This window comes from Cervus elaphus, chromosome 9, assembly GCF_910594005.1.
Source record: "Cervus elaphus chromosome 9, mCerEla1.1, whole genome shotgun sequence".
Taxonomy (NCBI): domain Eukaryota; kingdom Metazoa; phylum Chordata; class Mammalia; order Artiodactyla; family Cervidae; genus Cervus; species Cervus elaphus.
Genome location: NC_057823.1, coordinates 109464512 through 109490483, shown reverse-complemented (window position 1 = coordinate 109490483; position 25972 = coordinate 109464512). Strand labels below are relative to the sequence as shown.

The following is a 25972-nucleotide window of genomic DNA, read 5'->3' as shown; positions in this document are numbered from 1 at the left end:
TTCAATGAACCAAGAGTCTCAGACTTGGAATGATGAATAAGGAGCTTACCGTGGGGTCCGACTGGCAGGTGAATCCATGCAGGCTGAAAAGCACCAATGACTGCACAGGGAATTAGCTCTTCTACTGCTTCCTACCAAAAAATAAAAGAGAAGGAAAGAAAGAGGAAAGCTTGTAACTCTTTCTCTGACACTCAGATCACCAAAGGGAGGAACTGCTATGAGTATATGGATGGAAAGGACACGTCTTGGGCCAACTGGATGAGGTGAGTGCAGTGAGTCTGCAGTGTGTAGACAGTGAGACTCCCTCCATCCCACACCCCTTTCCTTCTCAACCCGGCTCCCTCAACAGCTTTCACATTTCCTTCCTCTTTTCCCTCCATATCATGCTCTCTCATTTCAAAAGACACTAGAAAGAAGGAAATAAAAATATGGCATGTGCCGTCAAGACACAAGTCTATATGCTGAACAAAACTGGTGGACTTGAAAACAACTTGAGGAGTCTAGATTCACCAGGGACACTTTAACTCACTTAATGGACACTTACCTCGCACTTTTTGTTTCGGTTTAGACAGTGAATTTCGTTACTGAAGCAGATCACACAACCCATGCCCTTTTGGAGAAGATACTGCAAACAGACATTAGCCAATTGATTTTAGGAACAGTAACCTTATTTTTTCTATCTTTGAGTAACTGCACAGCGCCAGGATAACCTAATACAGGAGACCTTGACTCTATGTGGGAAACAACCTCCTCAGTCTTGGTTGGAGTGAGAAGTGGGCCCTGAGGCCTCACAAGGAATGGGGGGCAGCATGGCCCTGAGCAGGGCCATTCTCTGAGGGCCTCTCCTTTCATCAGGGCAGGCAGACAGTGAACAAACTATTACTGTTCTGTGTCTCAAGCTATATCAGAGCTCTCTCCAAGTGTCCGTGGAGGGGTTGGGCAAGTGAATAGGACCCTGGATACATGTGGGGAGATGGGAGAAAGCCTTGGGAGAGAAGGCAGGCTGGGGTGAGTGCTGAGGGCTGCGTGTTAGCCAAGGAGCACCAAGTCCTGTGGATGAAAGAGAACTTAATTCAGAGTTTAGAGGAGCTGGAGGTCACCAGCCTCACGGATAGTCCAGGTGGAGATGAGTCTTGAACTGGGATCCGGAAAATGGCTAATTAGGTAAGGAGAGAAAAGCATGGGAATTCACATGGCCTGGTTGAAGGTGTGAACAGAAGGTCCACATGAGGGGCGGCCTCGGAGGCGGAAGGCAAGGAGCTGGGCATGGTCGGAGAGTGGAGGGCACGCATCACCTGAGGTTTCTTTCCCTTTCCCGGCCTCGCCCCCAGGTATGTGAACTGTGCCCGGGACGACGAGGAGCAGAACCTGGTGGCCTTCCAGTATCACGGGCAGATCTTCTACCGAACCTGCCAGGTGGTCAGGCCGGGCTGTGAGCTGCTGGTCTGGTACGGGGACGAGTATGGTCAGGACCTTGGCATCACGCGGGACAGCAGGGGGAAGAGTGAGCTCGCGACCGGGAGAGGTGAGTGTCAGCCCTCTTCCAGCACCACACCCCATCCTGGGAGCCTCCGTGGTCCGATTTCAAAGCAGAGTACAATCCAGTCCAAAGTCAGTAGAGTTGCAATTAAAATGCCTCAGAATTTGATTCTTTTCATATGATTGTTAGGAAAAATTTTTATATTAAAAATGCTAGTTCTAATATTTAATATTTCATTCAAAAAAATATGTAACATCACCTTCTGCTGAAAGGCTGAGAAGCAAAAAGCAACATTTCTAGCACCTACCAGCTCTTTGCCCTTATCTTTTTCTTCCGCATTTCCTCCCATTTCTAAGCGACACATGTGCAATGATGTGCATTCAGTTACTGTTCCAGTTTGCTGTCATGTGAGTTCACACTCTGTGCCAGACGGGGCTCCACGCACCGAAACAGACAGAACCACTGCCCTGGGGCAGCAGGGGCTTCACACCAGACAGGGGCTGGTGCTCTGAGGAAAACCAGCGCAGGGAACGTGCCTCGGGTCAGCGTGAGCAGAGGGTGGGGTGTGGTGCAGGACGGTGCAGCAGGGTCTCTGCAGAGATAACACCCGTGGGGAAGGATTCCAGGCAGGGGAGCAGCCAGTGCCACAGCCCCAGGGCCGGGAAGAGAGGCCATGCCAGGGGTCATGGGAGGAAGCACAGAGGGAGAGAAGGAGGCTGGACGGGACACGGAAGCCTCAGGGCCTGTGTCCACATGCAGGCCCCAGGGGTCCTCCTGGGTGACACAGAACAACCGCGCGGCTTTCTGCTGCAAGCAGCATGTTCTCTGTGCTAAGACGATGCTTTGGTTCATTTTGGGGATGAGACATCAGCGGGGAGCCCCCTCAGAGGTCAGTTCATTGCCAGACATGAGGGGAGAGTGGGCTGTCTGAAGATGCTTTTGAGTGAGGATGTGAAGAGTCTGGCTGGAGATGTATTTTTAAATCGGGCTTCCTAGTGCATGTTGAATGGACTAAGCCTGAATGTAATAAATGGGGTATGAGTACTGGTGAGGCTTGAGAAAGGATATGACTTTATTTTATGATCTATGGGAAACGGAGAGAGGAGCAGTTTGTGAACCTGTTTGGACAGCAGGGGCCAGAGACCTGTAGTCAGTGGGACCTGGGCCACTCGGTCTCGTCCAGTATCAACCCCACTTCCTGCAGAGATCGGCACAAAGGCTGCTCTTTGAACAAGGAGCCACAAAGTCAGATTTACCCACACCTGCTCTAACCACCCCCTGTGCTGCCTCCCATATGCAGAGAACTCCAGACCAGGCGTCCCTAACTTAATAGACCCTTTCCCCTCACAGGGAGCCACTCAGGAGATTTCACCTAAGTCATCAAGTCTTATCCCTCAGTAGGGTAAATACCTGTGGCCACTGTGACATGACATTTCAGATACTTACACGCAAGGAAAGTCCCTGCAGATCCACCTCTATCAGGAGAGACACTGCCTCTGATGCTGCTGGAAGGTCCCTATCTGGGTGATATGTAGAAAAGGCCCCTGACACCAACTTCCTGCATTTCTGTAGATGTAGAGAATAAGAGTGGAGTGGAAACGTGGACTATAAAGACACACTCGATGGGAGACAAATCGTGCACTGTCAACACTTAGATAATTAGTGAGGCAGGCCTGACCACAGCAAACCAGCTACCTGACCCAAAGCTTCCTCTTTCAGCAGAACCGAAGCCCAAGATCCACCCATGTGCCTCCTGCTCTCTGGCCTTCTCCAGTCAGAAATTCCTCAGCCAACACACCCAACGCAGTCACCCCTCTCAGACCCTCCTGAGACCATCTGAAAGAGACCTCCTCCAACCAGAGGATCCCTGCCCAGGCAATCAAAATCAGCGATATTCAGATCCACACAGCCCGAGCGACAAACCTGAGGGGCAGGAGGCCAAGGACAGGCCCCAACAATTGCTGAAAAGCATAAGGCTGAAGAGGATTTCAAGGGCCTCTTCCTACTCACCCGGAGGACAAATGGGGGGTTCTGGGGTGCATGAGAGAATGAAAGACGAGCCCAGCACAAGCCAGAAACTGAATCCAGAGGACACAGGCTCATTACTCACGGGGGCAGGGGTCTCGGGGGTTATGAGGGTCACGTACGGAGAGTGTGAGCAAGGCTCCAAGGACAGGTCAAGTCTCAGCACACACCAGAGGACACACACAGGGGAGAAGCCCTATGTTTGTGGGGAGTGTGGGCGAAGCTTCCATCGGAAGTCAGCCCTCATCAGACACCAGAGGACACACACAGGGGAGAAGCCCTATGTTTGCGGGGAGTGTGGGCGAAGCTTCAGTCAGAAGTCCCATCTCATCTCACACCAGAGGACACACACAGGGGAGAAGCCCTATGTTTGCGGGGAGTGTGGGCGAAGCTTCCATTGGAAGTCAGTCCTCATCAGACACCAGAGGACACACACAGGGGAGAAGCCCTATGTTTGCAGGGATTATGGGCGAAGCTTCAGTCAGACGGCTCATCTCATCTCACACAAGAGGACACACACAGGGGAGAAGCCCTATGTTTGCGGGGAGTGTGGGCGAAGCTTCAGTCGGAAGTCCCTCCTCATCACCCACCAGAGGACACACACAGGGGAGAAGCCCTATGTTTGCGGGGAGTGTGGGCGAAGCTTCAGTCAGAAGTCCGTCCTCATCTCACACAAGAGGACACACACAGGGGAGAAGCCCTATGTTTGCGGGGAGTGTGGGCGAAGCTTCAGTCAGAAGACCCATCTCATCAGACACCAGAGGACACACACAGGGGAGAAGCCCTATGTTTGCAGGGAGTGTGAGTGAGTCATGACCAAAGTACCACACCTTAGCCACAGGAGGATTACTGCAGCCACCCCATGTCTCAGCTCTAAGGGGGCCTCAGAGGAGGTCTGAGACCCGTTACTATCCCCAGAAGTATCACGAGAGACTTCCCAGTGGTCCAGTTGCCAAGACTCCAATGCAGAGACCCACGTTCAATACCTGATTGGGGAACTAGCTCCCACAGGCTGCAACTAAGACACAGCACAGCCGAATAAATAAATATATGATAAATATTTTAAAGAAAGAGTGTGATAAGCACAGAATTACGTGTTAAATAGACCTTCCACTTTCGTGACAGGAGAGGAGGTAGATAAACAGCAGAGGGTTTCTTAAGTGTTCTGGAGATGTTCATGCCAATTGCCTTCGTGGTTTTTTAGTACTCCTCTTCTAATAAATTTTGTCTCCAAACAAATCTGAAGCCCAGACTATGTACTCATTCCCTGCTTATCACTGACAGTAGAGGAGTCCAGTCATAGCTTAACCCCTGGGAAGGCATAATTGTGGAGCCAAGTCAGTTAGGTCACTGGACAGTCAGTTCCTGGGTCCAGGGAGAGGAATGTAGAGTTGAGTCAGACTCACCAGAGAAGGTAATTCCCTGGCCTCCTGGGAAGTGCGGCCTCTCCTCCTTATAGACCTCGACTCTCCTTTGGCCTCTCCTGGTGGCCCTCTGGTTTCCTCTGACTTCTGTAGCTGCAAAGGTGAAGGCCACGTGCACGTGTGTGTGTGTGTGTGCGCGCCTGGCTCAGCATGGGCCATCTGGTCTCTGCCGTTCCCTCCGGGTCATCACAGCATCTGGACTCCAGATTCGACCTCAGGGGTCCAGTTCTCAGCCCTGCCCCCAGCAGCTGTGTGAGCTGAGGCAAGATGCTCAACCTCTCTGTGTCTCTAACCTCACTGTGATACGGGGTGGGAGCACCAGCATTTTTGGTCTGATGCGTAAGCACAAGCGGAATCTGGCAGAGGCTGGCTGAGAACGAAAGCCACACCTTTGCTTTCCTTTGTGTTTTTTTCCTTAATCTTTTTTTATTTTTTAATGGAAGGATAATTGCTTTACACAATTTGTTTTCTGAATGTCCTTCAGCCCCCACACCTTCCAAGTCTTCAGAGCTAGACGAGGAAGGGTCCGTTTAGGCACTGGGCTGCCCTGATGAGGGAGTGTGAGGTCAGGGGTGCGAAGGGAGGCCGACCTCCCTTCGCACCCCTGCCGCTCCTGCTGAGCTGGGCAGCCCCAGGGCCCCTCCACAGACAGGCAGTGCCCACAGTCATCCCCCTGCCGAGAACAGAGCCTGGAGCCACGTTTGCAGGAAATCCCTGTCCGGCCCCATCCCACCCCCACACGGAGGGTCCTTGAAGCCCACACCGCAGCTTCTCTATGCATGGGCCTCACACCTGTGCCCGTTCGCTCTGGGCAACGCTGTCGCAACCTTGAAATGCTTAACCATGGAAAAGTTCATCCTTACACTTCCCTTTCATGAGTGAAGTCTGATGGGCCCCGGGGTGAGCTATGAGCAGAGCAGATGCACACACATCACGGGTCCCTGGCTGACCAGGCTGCACGAGGGGACAAGGTGGACACAAAGCCCCCCCACCCTGGCTGAGTGAGGGTGGGGACAGCACCAGGAAGCCACGCTTGCTCAGACCCGGAACTGAGCTCCGACACAGAGTGGGGGCAATGGGGTTCTTAAGGTCGACCACACCCTCCCCTCTGTGAATGACCTCTGCCCTGGCCTGGTCCTTCCAGAAGGGGCTCAGGAGCCTGAAGTCCGCCCGGCCACCAGAAGACACCAAGGGGAGAGTGGGCCACGGGGCGGGGGACGGAGGATGCGAAGTCCAGGACTCGGGGCAACGGCCCTCAGTTCCCTCCATGTGCCAGGCTTGTGAAGTGTCTCTACGTCAACCGCGTCAGTGATAACCACCCACTATTATTTTCCGGTTTCTATGCTTTCTTAAAGGATCGTGTTTGTCTGTGGTTTGGCTTCCCTACAGGAAGGGAAGCCACGTAAACTCCCCATCTTCTGTGGCTTCAGGCCGGGGCCACGGGAGGGAGAGTTAGGGGTTGTGCAGGCAGAGGGGCTTCAGCTGAAAACTGGTGGGGACCCAGAAACCTGCAGAGGCTTCTCACCTGCACCTCCCAGCAGAGCTGGGCCTGGAATTCCCTGGAAGGCTGAGCAGGTCAAACCTTCTCCCTCCCCTCCCCTCAAAAAGCTGACTCCTGGGGCCAGCCCACAACACACCCAAATCCCCCATCACCCACAGCCCCACACAGGCCCTCCCTCACAGAAGTGGGATGACCTGGATGGTGGCACAGATGGTGTGTGACCCCAGAGCTGGGGGTCTCAGCTGACCTTGAGCAAGGGGGTTGATGCTTTACACAGCCTCCCAGCCCAGGGAGCTGCCAGCAGCCACAAGCCATGATCTGAAGCGGAGCTGGGGGATGGGGAGTGGGGATGGGAGCTCTCTGAGGTCGCATCCTGTCCCCAGGACAGTGGCCAGGCCCCACCTTTCACCAGGATTGCCCTGCACGGGCACACAGGACACCAGCAGTCATGGGACAGACAGCCAGCTGTCTCCGCTGCACTCTCCATCCTGACCACGGCGGCCCTGTGGCTGTACCAGCCTCACCTGCACGCGGCTCTGCTTGGCCTCAATGGCTCAGGGACCCTGCGTGAGTCGGTGAGGGCAGAGCTTGCCTGTTGGACTGGGAAACTGTTTCCACAGAGAATCTGCCTGGATCTGGCCTCGGTTGGTACAGATGTAACAGGCAGTACGTTCAGGGCTCAGGGAAGTTAGTTCTGAAGCTCTCTGGGTTTAGGGCTACAGCACCTCCTCACCTCCACCCCTTCCATGGTCATGGAGCCTTCCTTCCAGAGGAAGGTGTTTGACAACATCAGCCACAAAGACACTAAAGAGGAGAAAGCCCACGGCAGGCGGGGCTGGGTGTTCCTGGGAGAGCAGAGGGGCCTTGGACACTCCATGCTGGACCCCTGCCCCGTCGGCTTCTCCTCCTTCTCGCTGGGCATGCAGCTTTCACCTGCTGGGTGCCCACCAGTGAGGGGCCACAAGACACCAAGCTGGGGTTGGCGATGGGCGAGCTGGATGCCAGGGAACCCGAGACCCTGCAGCAGGTCAGCGCACTGTGGACGAGGGCCGGCCTCACTGAACGGTTAGGCCCTGTGCATTCAGGAAACCCTCTCTGGACCCCAGGTGGAGGGCTGCTGCCCCCACTGCCCACCTGGGTCTCAGGAGGTGGAAGAGAGACCGGGTTGTCCTTCCCACCTCATGCCCAGAGAATGATAAAGGCCAGTTCTGAAAAGTCAGAGCAGGGTGGGCAGAGTGAGTCTTGGGTTTCACAGGGTCCCTGTGAAGAGGGGTTTACTGCTACCTGGATCCCTCTTGGCTGGTTCCCCTTCTGCGTTGACTTCACACCAAATCTTGAAAGGACGAGGCAGTCCAGGTGCCCACAGCATCACTCACCCAGGTGCCGACAATCCTCCTTATTTATTATGGGCAGGGGGCCAGCGTGGCTGGTGTGACGCTCCCCTGGACCAGAGAAGAGAACCCCCAGGGTGTATCCCTGCAACCTCCTGAGACCCAGGCGGGCATTGGGGGCAGAGCACCTCCAGCTGGGGTCTGGAGAGGGTGTCCTGAATGGACAGGGCCTAAATGTCCAGTGTGGCTTCAAGGGGTACGGGCAAGAGGGGCACGAACTCATTTCCAAATATTTCAGACAACCACTGAGTTCCTTCTGGTTTTTGGTTTCAGATCTTTTTCTATGGTCCATTTTCAGAGTCTTTATTGAATTTGTAACAATATTGCTTCCATTTTATGTTTTGATTTTTTGACTGCAAGGCATGTGGGGTTGTTACCAAGTCCAAGCTCACTCTGCATGCCTCACAACAGGCCAATTAATCAGAGGCGAGGTGCTGAGGCAAGGAATATGACTTTACTTGGAAAGCTGCCAGACTGAGAAGATAGCAGACTAATATCTCGAAGAAACCATCTTGTCAGGGTCTGGATGCCACTGTCTTTTATAGAATACACAGCTGGGAGGTGAGGAAATACAGTAAAAAGGCCAGTAATCTGGCAAACATCTCCTGGAATGGCCAGTCTCGGGAGAAGATGTGTTACGTTCTCCCTCCGGTAGCCATCCACAGGTGGACAGGTCCTGGACAGAGGCAGAGGGGCGGGGTGTCCTGAGGCAGGCCATTATGTATGGACAGTATCCCTGTAGCAAACAGGCCAACAGGAAGCAAAGGTTAAAGGAAAACATTCAACATGGAGTCAGATTTTCTTCTTCCCTGTAACAATTCCCCAGTGTCAGCGTCCATTCCACAATCTTATGGGAAAAGGGGTGATGAGTGTTCTAACTGCTCCACTAGTTGCATCATTTGGGGAGTGCCCACCACTGGTGCCAGTGTTCTGAATGTTGAGATTTGTCTTTGTTGTTCTTTGGAAAGTCTCTATTTCATATGTATAGACATAATAATATTTAATACAGTTGTTGAGAGTTGTTTTATTCAGTACCAATCTTTTAGGACTTCAAAACCAGGGGTCAGCATCTAAAGTTAAGGAATTTAGCACTTTTCTATGTGTGGGAAGATGCACCAGCCATCTCACTGAAATCATCCCCTTTGATATACACCTTACCACCTGGGACCAGCATCATGTCTTCTCTTTCCTGAATTTCCTCAGGGATCACAGTGGGGACTGGCTGCAGTCTGATGGCTGCTGGAAAGCAGGTATTCTTTTCTTTCCTGATTTTCCTCAAGGTCCACCATGAGGAGTGGCTTCAGTTTGATAGCTCCTAGACAGTAGGAGGGGGACCTGGGTCCCCATTGAGATCATCTTAGCTCTGGACTCGCCGCCCGTCAGCCCCTGCCTCCCCGTGTCCTATGTCCTTTTCACCACGTACCACCATCTGAAACGGCCTCCCTGCCACCTGGGTAACCTCAGTGTACCTGGCGATGCCATGTCCTCGGTGAAGGAAGGTCCCAGCTGCCCTCACTCCCTTTCTGCTGATTTCCACCAAAGATTACCGTCACGACGGCCGGAAGGACTCTCCCCATGGGTCTGGGGCAGGGGCTTGGTCGGGCCCGAGAGGGTGGCTCCCCTGGGCCGCTCCAGTGGTCAGGGCAGGCAGGGATCTCCCAGCAGTGGCTTAGACCGGCCAGCAGGCCGATCAGCATCCTTCCCCCTGGGACCAGGAGGGGGCGAGGCTCTCATCACTGCTCAGGGTCGTGGCTACCCAGGAAGGGCTGTCAGTTCCACAGTCCTGAGCACCCTGTGAGCTGTTACACGTTTTACCTGTGTGATCTCAACTCCCTCAGGCAGAACGCTCTGGGCTACACACTTGGAACAATCTACTGGAGTGGTTTCAGTTCAGTTCAGTGGCTCAGTCATGTCTGACTCTTCGCGACCCCATGGACTGCAGCACACCAGGCCTCCCTGTCCATCACCAACTCCCGGAGTTGACTCAAACTCATGTCCACTGAGTCGGTGATGCCATCCAGCCAACTCATCCTCTGTCGTCCCCTTCTCCTCCCGCCTTCAGTCTTTCCCATCATCAGTCAGACATGACTGAGCAACTCAACTGAACTGATGAGACTGTGAATAAATGCAAGAGGAAGAAATCAAAGCCCTATCCCCTTTGTTTATCATACTGCCTCCTGACTGTGAGCCCTTCCTTCTATGAGCCCCTAGACCCCTCAAGGGGGGCAGGCACAGGTCTTGAGGCATGAGCCTGCTGGGTTCTCTCTGCCAGCTGAGAATTGGAGCCAGCTTTATATTTCCTCTAGACTCAGTGTCCATGTTCTTTTATTCAGCTCAGCGGGCAGAGAAGGCCAAGATTTTGGTCAGCAACAATACCACTAAACTGATCACCAGGTTAATCTGAATTAACACCACCACACATAGCCTACTAATTAGACTCACAAGCATACTCCTCCTTAATCAATGATAACAGCTTCAATTTCTCACTAGTTTTCTCCCACTCCCTATGGACACCACCACTGATTTTAACTACATGATTATGACCCCTTATACTAATAGTCAGCACCAAGTATTAAAAGAATCTCTACCAGAAAAAAAATATTATCACTGCTAGTCATACTATAATTACTTTAATTATAACATTTACTGCCATAAAATTAGTTCTTTTATATATTCTATTTGGAGCAACACTAGTTTCAACACTCATTATCATTACCCAAAGAGGAAATCAAGCAGAACATGTTAATGCAGGTCTCTATTTATTTTATACCCTAGTAAGCTCTCTCCCCCTCTTAGGAATACTTGCCAACATTCAAAATACAGTAGGACCTTAAAATATTCTAATGCTGAGCCCAATCAGTATCCAACTCTTGATCCAACGGTTTCATAGGGTTAGTATGCATAGTTGCCTTTATAGTAAAAACACCATCTTATGGCCTCCACCTTTGACTACCTAAAGCACATGAAGAGGCCCCTATTGCAGGCTTCATAGTTCTGGCTATGCTGCCAGCACTACTAAACTTTGGATGCTATGGTATACTACGAATTACAAATTACAATAATTTGAAACCCACTAACAGACTTCATAGGGTATCCACTCATTCTATTGTCCTTATGAGGCATAATTATAACCAGCTCAATGTGCTTATGCCAGACAGACCTAAAATCACTCACTGCATACTCTTCTGTCAGCCACATAGCACTTTGCTATCCTTACCCGAACACCTTGAAGTTCTATAGGAGCCACAGCCCTAATAATTGCCCATAGTCTTACATCCTCTGTATTGTTCTGCCTGGCAAATTCAAATTACCATGTCCATTGCCAGACAATAATCCTAGCCTAAAGCCTACAAATATTCCTCCTACTAATAGAAACCTGATGATTACCAGCAAGTTAAACAAACCTAGCTCTAACCCAACTATTAACTTGATTGGAGAGCTATCTGTAGCAATATCCTTCTCGTGATCAAACGTTGCAATTATTTTAATAGGAATTCATATAGTAATTGCTGCCCCATACTCTTTATATATAGTCATTACAACACAGTGAGGCAAATACACACACCACATAAACAGTATCTCTCCATCTTTTAATGAGAAAATGCTCTCATATCATAACCCATCCTACCTCTTCTACTCCTATCCTTAAACCCAAAAATCATTCTAAGCCCTCTATACTATATACATAGTTTAGAAAAAAAAACACTCGATTGTGAATCTAGTAAGAGAAGACAATACCTTCTTATTTACCACAGAAGTAGATAAGAATTGCTGGTTCTATACTCCCATGACTAACAGCATGGCTTTTTCAAACTTTTATCCATTGGTGTTAGGGAACAAATAATTGGTGCAACTCCAAATAAAAGTAATAAATTAAATTTCCTCTTTCACTCTAGCCTCACTATTTATATCATCGATCATAATAACAAGCACTAACATTTATAAGACCACCACATACCCTCTATATGTAAGATTATCTCATATGCCTTCACCATTAGTTTAGTTCCAACAATAATATTCACGTATACAGGCCAAGAGATAATTATCTCAAACTGGCACTGAATCACACTACAAACCCATAATCTATCATTCAGTTCTAAAATAGATTCTTTCTCAATAATGTGTGCTGGTGGCCCTATTTGTCATATGATCAATTATAGACTTCTCAATATGATCCATTTACTCAGACCCCAACATTAACTGATTCTTCAAACATTCCTTTTCCTTGTTACAATACTAATTCTTGTTACCACTAATAATCTCTTCCAATGACTTACTGGCTGAGAAGGAGTGGGACTATATCCTTCCTGCTCATTGGATGATGGTGTGGACGCAGATGCAAACACAGCGGCACCACAGGCAATTTTGTATAACACCTCAGTCGCTCAGCTGTGTCCGACTCTTTGCGACCCCATGGACTGTAGCCCACCAGGCCCCTCAGTCCATGGGATGTTCCAGGCAAGAATCCTGGAGCGGGTTGCCATTTCCTTCCCCAGGGCCAAAACACCTCAGCGAAGCCCAAAGACTGACTGGAAAGAAGAGGCAGACTGCTGGCTTGCGCTGGGTGCATGTGGGGATGCAGGGCACGGGGGCGTGGATGTGAGAAAGCGAGGCCAGGGGGGTGTGGACCTGTTTCGTATAACCCCGTGCTGCTGCTGCTGCTGCTAAATCGCTTCAGTCATGTCCGACTCTGTGCAACCCCATAGACGGCAGCCCACCAAGGTCCTCCGTCCCTGGGATTCTTTGGGCAACAACACTGGAGTGGGTTGCTATTTCCTTCTCCAATGCATGAAAGTGAAAAGTGAAAGTGAAGTCACTCCATCGTGTCTGATTCTTCGCGACCCCATTGACGACAGCCTACCAGACTCCTCCATTCATGGGATTTTCCAGGCAAGAGTACTAGAGTGGGTGCCATTGCCTTCTCCAAACCCTAGGCTGATACAGGTTTTATTAAAACAACAGCATGATTCTTACTTAACTTTAATGCATGACACTTACAACAAGTTTTTATCCTCAGGTCAGTTCAGTTGCTCAGTCGTGTCCAACTTTTTGCGACCCCAAAACCTCAGCACGCCATGCCTCGTCGTCCATCACCACCTCCCGGAGTTTACCCAACCTCATGTCCATTGAGTTGGTGATGCCATCCAACCATTTCGTCCGTTGCTGTGCCCTTCTCCTCCTGCCCCCAATCCCTCCCAGCATCAGGGTCTTTACCAATGAGTCAGCTCTTCACATAAGGTAGCCAAAGTATTGGAGTTTCAGCTTCAACATCAGTCCTTCCAATGAACACCCAGTGCTTATCTCCTTCAGGATGGACTGGTTGGATCTCCTTGCAGTCCAAGGGACTCTCAAGAGTCTTCTCCAACACCACAGTTCAAAATGATCAATTCTTCAGTGCTCAGCTTTCTTTATAGTCCAACTTTCACATCCATACATGACTACTGAAAAAACCATAGCCTTGTCTAGACGGACCTTTGTTGGCAAAGTAATGTCTCTGCTTTTTAATATGTTGTCTTGGTTGCTCATAACTTTTCTTCCGAGTAGTAAGAGTCTTTTAATTTCATGGCTGCAATCACCATCTGCAGTGCTTTTGGAGCCCTGTTTCCACTGTTTCCCCAACTATTTGCATGAAGTGATAGGACCAGATGCCATGATCTTAGTTTTCTGAATGTTGAGTTTTAAGCCAACTTTTTCACTCTCCTCTTTCACTTTCATCAAGAGGCTCTTCAGTTCTTCTCTTTGCGCCATAAGGGTGATGTCATCTGCATATCTGAGGTTATTGATATTTCTCCTGGCAATCTTGATTCCAGCTTGTGCTTCCTCCAGCCCAGCATTTCTCATGATGTACTCTGCATATAAGTTAAATAAGCAGGGTGACAATATACAGCCTTGACATACTTCTTTTCCTATTTGGAACCAGTCTGTTGTTCGAAGTCCACTTTTAACAGTTACTTCCTGACCTGCATACAGGTTTCTCAACAGGCAGGTGAGGTGGTCTGGTATTCCCATCTCTTTCAGAATTGTTCACAGTTTATTGTGATCCACACAGTCAAAGGCTTTGGTATAGTCAATAAAGCAGAAATAGATGTTTTTCTGGAACTTTCTTGGTCAACTTAATACAAATTTGCCTATATTAGGTTTAGTATTGGCTGCAATGGGAAAATTTGCCAATTTGGGCTACACCCATAATTACCCTCAGCAATAGAGGGCCCACATCAGTCTCAGCCCTACTCCACTCAAGCACAATAGTAGTAGCAGATATGTTCCTATTCATCCACTTCTAGCCTCTGACAGAGAGCTATAAATGTACCCCATTGGTTACATTACGCCTAGGGGCTATCACAACATTTATAGCAATATGTGCCATTACCCAGAATGATATCAAAATAAATCATTGCTTTCTCCACCTCCAACCAATTAGGCCTCAGGATAGTAACAATTGGCATCAACCAACTCTACCCAGCATTCCTCTTTCTCCAAAACAGTGCTCTTGACTTTTTCAAAGCCATTCTATTTATGTAACCCAAATTATTCACAACCTAAATGATGAACAAAATATTTAAAAAAATAGGAGGTCTGTTTAAAGCTATGCCTTTTACTACAACCGCCCTTATCACTGGTAGCTTAGCATTGACAGGAATGCCTTTCCTCACTGAATTCTACTCTAACGACCTAAATATTCAAACTGTGAATATGCCTTATGCCAATGCCTGATCCCCTCCACAAACTGCCACCTCACTCACAGCCTTCTCCAGCATCCTCGCTCTCTTCTTCATGCTACTGGGACAGCCTCAATTTTCTACTCTGATTATCATTAACAAGAACAACACCCTCCTAATAAATTCTATTAAATGCCTACTAGTTGCAAGTATTTTTGCTGGCTTTATTTTCTCCAACAACATTCCCCCAACAGCAGTTCCACAAATAACCATACCTTACTACCTCAAAAGAACTGCCCTGGCCCTGAATATTCTAGGCTTCATCTTGGCACTCAAAACTAGCAGTAACACAAAACCTGAAGTTCAACTATTCAAATGTACTCAAGGATACTTTTCCACTATCATACACCGCCTGACCCCTTGTTTAAACTTAACCAGCCAAAAGTCAGCATCCCCCTTCTAGACTGAATCTGAGGAGAGGATATTTTGCCAAAAACCACCTCCCTTATTCAAATACAAATGTCTATATTGGTATCAGATCAAAAGGGGCTAATCACACTGTATTTCCTCTTTCCTTATCACCTTACTCATCAGCATAATTTAAATTTGCACAAGTAATTTCTGTAAAAACAATTCATTATGACCAACTAGTATCATGGTTGGTTCCCCTTCTCTACAAGCTCATTTATTGCAGCACTTACTATAGTCCACTTACTATCGCTCCATGAAACAGGATCAAATAACTCAGTAGGAATTTCATCTGATATAGAAAAGATCCCATTTCATCTATATTATACATTTAAAGACATCTTGGGTGCCTTGCTGCTAGCTCTGGGGTTAAAAATACTAGTCCTATTTTCACCTGACCTACTAGGAGACCCAGATAGCTACACCCTGGCAAACCTCTCAACACACCTTCACACATCAAGCCAGAATGATACTTCTTATTCACATATGCAGTCCTACGATCAAGCTCTAACAAACTAGGCAGAATTTTAGCCCGAATCTTTTCTATCCTAATCTTAGTATTAATACCATTACTTCATACATGCAAACAACAAAGCATGACATGCTGACCATTCAGCCAGTGCCTATTCTGAATTCTAGTAGTGAATCTCTTAACACTCGCATGAATTGCAGGACAACCACTAGAACATCCTTTTATCATCACTGGACAACTAGCATCTATTATATGTTTTTCCTTATCTTACTATCAATGCCAGTAACTAGCATTACCTAAAATAATCTAAAATGAAGAGAAGTCTTTGTAGTATATCCATGCTTCTGGTATTGTAAACCTGAAAAGGAAAACAATAAAACTCCCTAAGACTCCCTGAACAAGTTTGTGTCAGGAAATAGTATTACTCCTTGATGGTGAACAGTAAATAAAAATAATCTAATAGCAGATCATTAATTGCACTGTTAACCCAACAGAGGCATCCAATCAAGCAAAGATTAAAAGAAGAAAAAGAACTTGGCAAACATAAACCCTGCCTGTTTACCAAAAACATCATCTCTTGCATCACTAGTATTAGAGGCACTGCGTGCCCAGTGACAATCGTTAAACAGCTGTGGTGTTCTAACTGTGCAAATGTAGCCTAATCATTGGTTCTCTAAATAAGGGCTTGTATAAATGGCCGCACAAGAGTTTTACTCTTACTTCTCATCAGTGAAACTGACCTTCCCATGAAGTCAGGAGAAAAAAACGAGACGAGAAGACCCTATGGAACTTCAATTAATTAGCCCCCCCAAATAAAATTAAACCATTAAGGGATAACAAACATTTAATGAGCTAATGATTTTGATTGGGGTGACCTTGGAGAACAAAAGATCCTCCAAGTGACTTTTAAAGCCAAGACCTCCCAGTCAAATCAAATTATCACTTATTGATCCAAGATACTGATCAATGGAACAAGGAACCCTAGGGATAACAGCACAGACCTATTTTAGTGTTCATATTAACAACAGTGTTTACAACCATGATGTTGGATCAGGACACCCGAATGGTGTGACCCGTATTAAAGATTTGTTTTGTTCAACAATTAAAGTTCTACATGATCTGAGTTCAGACCAGAGTCATTCAGGTCGGTTTCCATCTATTATACAATTTTCCCAGTATGAAAGGACAAGAGAAATAAGGCCAACGTTAAATAAGTGCCTTAAAATAATGAATAACTTTATATTAATTAATAAGTAAAAATTTCCACCCAAAAACAGGCCTTATTTAAGGTGGCAGAAACTGATAATTGCATAAAACTTGAACCTGTATGATCAGAGATTTAAATCCTATCCTTAACAAACTGTTCATAATATTCTAATAGTTATTATGCCCATCCTCCTAGCTATACCATTCTTACCACTAGTAGAATGAAAAGTTCTAGGCTATACACAATTCTGAAAAGGCCCAAATGTAGGGCCATACAGCCTACTCCAAACTATTGGCGATGCACTCAAACTATTTATTAAAGAAGCCCTATGACCAGTCACATTCTCAGTTTCTGTACGGATCCTTGAACCTATCTTTGCCTTGAGCCTAGTTTAACCATATGAATTTCTCTACCCAAACCATCAGTTAAGTCGTTCAGCCATGTCTGACTCTTTGTGACCCCATGGGCTGCAGCACGCCAGGCCTCCCTGTCCACCACCAACTCCTGGAGTTTGCTCAAACTCATGTCCATGGAGTCAGTGATGCCATCTAACCCTCTCATCTTCTGTCGCCCCTTTCTCCTGCCAACTTCAATCATTCCCAGCATCAGGGTCTTTTCCAATGAGTCACTTCCTCACAACAGGTGGCCAAAGTATTGGAGTTTCAGCTTTAGCATCAGTCCTTCCAATGGATATTCAGGACTGATTTCCTTTAGAATGGACTGGCTGGATCTCAATGCTGTCCAAGGGACGCTCAAGAGTCTTCTCCAACACCACGGTTCAAAAGCATCAATTCGTCAGCTCTCAGTTTTCTTTATAGTCCAATTCTTACATCCATACATGACTACTCTATAGTCCAACTCGCACACCCATACATACATGAAAAACCATAGTTTTGACTAGACAGACCCTTGTTAGCAAAGCAATCTCTCTGCTTTTTAATATGCCGTCTAGGTATTCTTTTCTTCTTTTCTTTTCTTCCAAGGAGTAAGCGTCTTTGAATTTCATGGCTGAACTCAACATCTGCAGTGATTGTGGAGCCCAAAAATATAAAGTCAGCCACTGTTTCCACTGTTATCCCATGTACTTGCCATGAAGTGATGGGACCAGATTCCATGATCTTAGTTTTCTGAATCTTGAGTTTTGAGCCAACTTTTTCACTCTCCTCTTTCACTTTCATCAACAGGTTCATTAGTTCTTCTTCACTTTCTGCCATAAGGGTGGTGTCATCTGCATATCTGAGGTTACTGATATTTCTCCCATCAATCTCGATTCCAGCTTGTGCTTCATCCAGTCCAGGATTTCTCATGATGTACTCTGAATATAAGTTAAATAAGCAGGCTGACAATATAGAGCCTTGACATACTCCTTTTCCTATTTGGAACCAGTCTGTTATTCCATGTGCAGTTCTAACTGTTGCTTCCTAAACTGCATACAGATTTCTCAGGAGGCAGGTCAGGTGGTCTGGTATTCCCATCTCTTGAAGAATATTCCACACTTTGTTGTAATCCACACAGTCAAAAGTTTTGGCATAGTCAATAAAGCAGAAGTAAATGTTTTTCTGAAATTCTCTTCCTTTTTCAATGATCCAATGGTTGTTGGCAATTTCATCTCTGGTTCCTCTGCCTTTTCTAAAACCAGCTTGAACATCTCAATGTTCACAGTTCACGTACTATGGAAACCATTATATCTACTACTGTGGGCAAGAATCCCTCAGAAGAAATGGAGGAGCCATCATAGTCAACAAGAGAGTCTGAAATGCAGTACTTGGATGCAGTCTCAAAAACGACAGAAGGATTTCTGTTCATTTCCAAGGCAAACCATTCAATATCACAGTAATCCAAGGCTATGCCCTCACCAGTATTGCTGAAGAAGCTGAAGTTGAACAGTTCTATGAAGACCTGCAAGACTGGAATGCAAAAGAAGGAAGTCAAGAAACACCTGGAGTAACAGGCAAATTGGGCCTTGGAGGACAGAATGAAGCAAGGCAAAGGCTAATAGAGTTCTGCCAAGTGAATGCACTGGTAAAAGCAAACGCCCTCTTTGGAAAAAAGTGTACTTAAAACTCAACAATCAGAAAACTAAGGTCGTGGTTTCTAGTCTTATCACTTCATGGCAAATAGATGGGAAAACAATGGAAACAGTGACAGAATTTTGGGGGGTGGGGCTCCGCCAGGCTTTAGCAGTTCATAAACTGTGAACTTCGAGATGTTCAAGCTGGTTTTAGAAAAGGCAGAGGAACCAGAGTTCAAGTTGCCAACATCCGCTGGATCATCAAAAAAGCAACACAGTCCAGAAAAAGGTCTATTTCTGTTTTATTGACTATGCCAAAGCCTTTAACTATGTGGATCACAATAAACTATGGAAAATCCTGAAAGAGATGGGAATACCAGACCACTTGACCTGCCTCCTGAGAAACCTATATGCAGGTCAGGAAGCAACAGTTACAACTGGACATAGAACAAAAGACTGGTTCCAAACACGAAATGGAGTACATCAAGGCTGTATATTATCACCCTGCTTATTTAACTTATATGCACAGTACCTCATGAGAAACCCTGAGCTGGAAGAAGCACAAGCTGGAATCGAGATTGCCAGGAGCAATAACAATAACCTCAGATAGGCAGATGACACCACCCTTATGGCAGAAAGTGAAGTAAAACTAAAGAGCCTCTTGAAGAGAGTGAAAGAGGAGAATGAAAAAGCTGGCTTAAAACTCAACATTCAGAAAACCAAGATCATGGCATTTGGTCCCATCACTTCATGGCAAATAGATGGGGAAACATTGGAAACAGTGACAGGCTATTTTGGGGGGCTCCAAAATCACTACAGATGGTGACTGCAGCCATGAAATTAAAAGATGCTTGCTATTTGGAAAAAAAAAAAAAAACTATGACACACCTAGACAGCATATTAAAAAGCAGTGACATTACTTTGCCAATAAAGGTCCGTCTAGTCAAAGCTATGGTTTTTCAGGTAGTCATGTATGGATGTGAGAGTTGGACTATAAGGAAAGCTGAGTGCCGAAGAATGGATGCTTTTGAACTGTGGTGTTGGAGAAGACTCTTGATGAGTCCCTTGGACTGCAAGGAGATCCAACCAGTCCATCCTAAAGGAGATCAGCCCTGGATGTTCATTGGAAGGACTGATGATGAAGCTGAAACTCCAATACTTTGGTCACCTGATGTGAAGAACTGACTCATTTGAAAAGACCCTGATGCTGGGAAAGACTGAGGGCAGGAGGAGAGGGGATGACAAATTATGAGATGGTTGGATGGCATCACCGACTCGATGGACATGGGTTGGGTAAACTCAGGGAGTTGGTGACAGACAGGGAGGCCTGGTGTGCTGCACTTCATGGGGTCACAAACAGTCAGACACGACTGAACAACTGAACTGTACTGAACTGAAAATCACTGCAGATGGGGACTGCAGTCATGAAATTAAAATAGGCCTGCTCCTTGGAAGAAGAGTTATGACTAACATAGACAGCATATTAAAAAGCACAGACATTATTTGTCGACAAAGATCTGTCTAGTTAAAGCTATGATTTTTCCAGTAGTCATGTATAGATGTGAATATTGGACTATAAAGAAAGCTGAGCACTGAAGAATGGATGCTTTTGAACTGTGGTCTTGGAGAAGTCTTGAGAATCCCTTCGACTCCAAGGAGATCCACCAGTCCATGCTAAAGGAAATCAGTCCTGAATATTCATTGGTATTCATTGGAAGGACTGATGCTAAAGCTGAAACTCCAATACTTTGGCAACCTGCTGCGAAGAGTTGACTTATTTGAAAAGACCCTGATGCTGGGACAGATTGAAGGCGGGAGGAGAAGGGGACGACAGAGGATGAGATGGTGAGATGGCATCACTGACTCAATGGACATGGGTGTGGGTCGACTCCAGGAGTTGGTGATGGACAGGGAGGCCTGGAATGCTGCAGTCCATGGGGCCACAAAGAGTCAGACAGGACTGAGCAACTGAACTGAACCAAATCACTATTATTAACAGTCTCTTTCCTATCAATTTGAGCATTATACCCCTGATTCCAATATGACCAATGAATACATTTACTCTCAAATATTTTCTATCCCTAACACTAAGCCCTATACATATGACACATATCCTTATCCATCCTATTATCAAGTACTCTTCCACAAGCATAAGAAATGTGTCTGACTAGAGTTACTTTGAGAGAGTAAATAATAGAGGTTTAAATCCTCTTATATCTAGAATTATAGGAATTGAACATACCCCTAAGAATCGAAAGCTCTTTGTGATACCAATTTACACCACATTCTATAAGTAAGGTCAACTGATTAAACTATTGGGCCTGTACCCCAAAAATGTTCATTTATATCCTTTCTGTACTAATAAGTCCCACCATCTTTATCATTATCCTATCAACTATTTTCTCAGGATCTATTGTCATTATAATTATCTCCATTGATTACTTATCTGATTTGGCTTTGAAATAAATATATTAGGCATGATCCCCATCATAATAAATAATTCAACCCAGGAACAACAGAAGCATCAACTAAATACTTGACACAATCCACCACATCAATATTACTCATGATAACTGTCATTATTTATTATTCTCAGGCCAATGGACTGCTGCAAAACTATTTAATCCAACAGCATCCATAATAATAACAATAGCATTAAGAATAAAACTGGAAATATCTACATTTCACATTGGAGTACCAGAAGGTATACAAGACATTTTACTAACATCTGGCTTAACCCTATGAACATGACAAAAACTTGCACCCCTGTCTGTGCTATACCAAACTTCACCATCAGTTAATTTAATAGTGAATTGTGTGCTGTGCGGAGTCGCTCAGCCGTGTCCAACTCTTTGCAACCCCATGGACTGTAGGCTGCCAGGACAAAGCATGCCCATGGGATTCTCCAGGCAAGAATATTGGAGTGGTTTGCCATTTCCTTCTTCAGGGAATCTTCCCAACCCAGGGATGGAGCCCAGGTCTCCGAAAGTCTCCTGCATTGCAGGTGGATTCTTTTACCACCGAGTGAGCAGGGAAGCCATAAAACAGGTGCTGAAGGGCTCTAAATAGTCACAAGTTTGACAGAGCTTTAAATGACATCTGCCCTCAAGAAATGTCCTGGGGTATTTCATCAGAAAAGAATTCCAAACAAGGCCAAGTTGCAAGAGGCCAGTTTCAAGAGATAAGTTGTACTCACAAAGTGTAAAATAATAAAGCACATGGATAGATAGTCCACACCAATAATTATTAAATCAATGCCAATCAAAACTACAATAAGGTATCACCTCACGCTGGTCACAGTGGCCATCATCAAAATGATCTACAAAGAATAAAGATTAAATAAATAAATAAAATAAAACATCTGCAGAGAATATGCGGAAAATGAAATCCTCCTACAATCTTTTTCGGAATGTAAATGGTGAAGGCACTATGGAAAACAGCATGGAGCTTCCAAGAAGTACAAGACATAGAGGTAACATATGACCCTGCAATCCCACTCTTGGGCCTAGGTCCTGAGAATGTGAAGTGAAAGTCACTCAGCCGTGTTCAACACTTTGCAACACTATGGACTATACGGTCCATGGAATTCTCTAGCCAGAACACTGGAGTGGGTAGCCTCTCCCTTCACCAGGGGATCTTCCCAACCCAGGGATCAAGCCCAAGTCTCCCACATTGCAGGCAGATTCTTTACCAGCTGAGCCACAAAGGAAGCCCAAGAATACTGGAGTGGGCAGTCCATCCCTTCTCCAGCGGATCTTCCTGTCCCAGGAATCGAACTGGGGTCTCGTGCATGGCAGGCGGATTCTTTACCAACTGAGCTATAAAGGAAGCGTGGTCCACAGAAAATCACCATTCAAAATGACACGTGCACCTTGATTTTCAGGGCAGCACTCTTTCAATAGGCAAGACATGGAATCCACCAAAAGGTCCAGTGGAAGAAAAGTGAGGACAAGGCGGTACATCTACACAGGAACACCACTCAACCATAAAACAGAGTGAAACAAGGATGCTGTCAGCAGCATGGGTGTGCTAAGAAATCATCACACCAGGTGAGGGAACTCAGAGACAGAAAGAAAAATATCATGAGATATCACTTATGGGCACAATTTATAAATTCATACCAATGACCTAATGTACAAAACGGACTTCACAGCCTGTGAAAATCAAATTATGAGCATCAAAAGAAAGAAAGAACAGATAACGAGTTTAAGATTTACATACACACTAAGATCTAACAAATTGATGAGCAAATAGGACCTAGTGAAAAGAACAGGGAACTCTACTAGAGAGACTGTAATAATCTATACGAGGAAAAAAATGGAAAAAGAATAGATTCACTTCTATGTAAAATCAAATTCAGCTCCTGTACAGCTAAAACTAATAAAACAATGGAAATCAACCTGACTCCAATAGAAAATCAAAATTAAATTACAGAAAATCCATCTAGGGGACCCCAGACAGTGGCGACCCTACAGATTAGGTCTGTGATACACTATGATGTTAATATGACACCGCCAAAGGTTTTCACCCAGCAGAACACAGAGCAGCAACCCATTCAAAGGTGCCTGACCTCATGTGAATGTCACAAGATGAAGCGAAGAAAGACCACAGGTTAATCAGGGCAATATCCTCCATTCAGATGTTGGGGATCTCCAAGGGGCAAGACACACAGAGGTGAAGAGCAGACACGGGGTCTCTGGGCACAGGATCCGGACCTGTGTGGATGGGGTGAGACCCACACGGTCCCCAAACCCTGCATCTGGGGCTGCGTGACTCTTGGTTAGGACACCAGGTCCCTGATGGCTGGGCCCTAAAGGCGGAAACGAGTCGGGGGTTCCTAGAAACTTCTCTCATCCCAGAGAAGTCCCCCTCTTCTGCCCTTTCGTTCTGTCTGATACTGTTTTGACAGCTGTCACGATAATGTTGAACACACTGCCTTGGTTCCAGCAAGCTCCGTTCTTTGTTTTCCCACTGAGGTGTTGAGAAAACACACCAGGCGCGGGGCTAGAAGACGAGGGGCAGGCCTGGTCTCTGCTAAGCAGGGACGGCCAACGGGAAGGCGATCACATAGCAACCTCACCTGCTGCCCATCTGTTTTTTGCCTGATCCTTGTACCCTGGAATCAATTAGCCAGGTGAACCTGCCTCCCTACTCTAATTGAATCCGCTGAAAAACTGGAATAATTACCAAGTAGCCCACCTGAGGAGTCTCCATGAGCCTCAGGGCAGGTGAGCCTGGCAGGAGGAAAGACTAAGAGCCCTAAGGCAGCACTGACCCTGGGAGGGCCATGGAACCCCACTCAGAGGAGGGCACATTACCCAGAGAAGCCCACCTCAGCTCCAGGCCCCAGACCTCTGAGCACTGACATTCAGACACAGGCACGGAGTTTGCCAGGACGGAGGCCAGGCCCAGTCCGCACCCAGGTCTCCACGTCCTCGTGCACACAGAACATGGTCAGGTGTCAATATTCTCACTGCAGAAAGCAAGCAGTCTTATCTAAACATAATCAGTGCAGACAGGATTGAAAAGTCAAAGTGTTCATCGTTCAGACATGTCTGACTGTTTGTGACCACATGGACTGTAGCCCTCCAGCCTCCTCTGTCCATGGGATTCTGGCGGCAAGAATACTGGATTCAGTTGCCATTCCCTTCTCCAGGGGATCTTCCTGATCCAGAGATGAATCCAGTTCACCTGCACTGCATGCAGATTCTTTTACCATCTAAGCCACCAGGGAAAATCCCAGACAAGACAGAGAGGTCTAAATCTACCATGCAGACAGAACTTGGTCAGGTTTAAACTAGAGTAAAGTTGCTCTCCCTGGAGGCACAGGTCATACACAAGCAGGGTCTCTCATCCCTGGACAGGGGCCTCACCCTCATGTGGGAACTAGCAAGTAAGTCTCTTAAAGAAAAAAATCACCACTGGGTCCCACATGTCACCCACATCAGGAAACCAAAAGAATCTTTGCCATTAAACACTTTAACAGGCAAAACAAAACTGTTACCAGTATCTTTGGCCATGTGGTGGTCAGGATAGAGGGAAGATCCAGGGATTTCTTAGAGTTGAGTCCAGTGTCTTGTAAAGACAGACAGACAGTGCCCTGATTCCTTCTCCCATGCTTCTAGCAGGAGGCAGCCACACTAGAGGTCTTCTAGAAAAAGATATTCTTGATCAGAATAAGAATTGTTGAAATGGAAAGCATACTAGTTAGTATTTGCCAACCTAAAATATTCTTAAAAGCTTTGCCCCCAGATCTCTGCAGTTCCCACTGGTTCCTTTGTGTTCAGATTGTCAGGGTAGAAACAATCTGTTGTTTCAAATTGATTTCTTTCAATTCTGTTATTTGCTATTATATGAATGAAAGATCACACTTGAAAAAATACATAAGAAAATTCTTGTAAAAACAAAATTGAGTCAAGGAGCCCATAAGCTGTATGAACTCTGCCTTCTAACAATTTAAATTTCAAAGACTGAGGGCAGGAAGAGAAGGGGATGACAGAGGATGAGATGGTTGGATAGCATCACCAACATAATGAACAGGACTTTGAGCAAACTCTGGTAGATGGTGAAGGACAGGGAAGTCCAGCATGCTGCAGTCTATGGCGTTGCAAAGAGTTGGACACGACTGAGCAACTGAACAACATCAAGCTTCAATTTTCTGCCTGGAGAAACCTGATAAAATAGGCACCCTGATTTTGTCACTTCTCTGTTTAAACTCTGCTAAAATGAAATTGATATTGATATAACATGTAAGAATTTCTGAGTTTTGAGATGTCACAGCAAGGTAAGAGGTGCTGGTGAGAATAGAACGCTGCTGGTGGGCAAAGCATTCTTCAAATATAGCTCTGTTTCAAACTGGATTGAAATACAACACTACATGGGTACATGAAGTATGAACCAAGAGCCTAAACATAGCAGGAAATATGTAAAAACAAATTTGATATCCCATATGTGAGAGTAAAAGCTACTGGTTTTTGCAGTAGTCATGTACGGACGTGAGAGTAGGACCACAAAGAAGGCAGAGCACTGACGAACTAACGCTTTTGACCTGTGGTGCTAGAGAAGACTCTTGAGAGTCCCTGGGTCTGCGAGGAGATCAAACCAGTCAATCCTAAAGGAAATCAGTCCTGAACATTCATAGGAAGGACTGACGCTGAAACCAAAGCTCCCATCCTTTGGCCCCCTGATGTGAAGAGCCGACCCACTGGAAAAGACCCTGATGCTGGGAAAGACTGAAGGCAAATGGAGAAGGGGATGACAGAGGAAGAGATGGTTGGATGGCATCACTGATTCAATGGACAGCAGTTTGAACAATCTCCAGGAGGTGGTGATGG

The 25972-nt window shown here is 46.4% G+C and overlaps 1 protein-coding gene across 1 annotated transcript in view; it reads left to right on the top strand.

Annotated features, from left to right (window-relative positions):
• LOC122700842 (histone-lysine N-methyltransferase PRDM9-like) overlaps window positions 1-25972 on the top strand; it is a 41295-nt gene that overhangs the window by 8967 nt on the left and 6356 nt on the right. Inside the window, exons 8-15 of the mRNA XM_043913865.1 lie at window positions 196-263; window positions 1332-1525; window positions 3203-4306; window positions 5023-5030; window positions 5122-5181; window positions 6074-6127; window positions 6814-6997; window positions 7357-7495. Of these exons, the coding sequence (XP_043769800.1) occupies window positions 196-263; window positions 1332-1525; window positions 3203-4306; window positions 5023-5030; window positions 5122-5181; window positions 6074-6127; window positions 6814-6997; window positions 7357-7495 (1811 nt within the window). The remainder of the gene's footprint in view (window positions 1-195; window positions 264-1331; window positions 1526-3202; window positions 4307-5022; window positions 5031-5121; window positions 5182-6073; window positions 6128-6813; window positions 6998-7356; window positions 7496-25972) is intronic.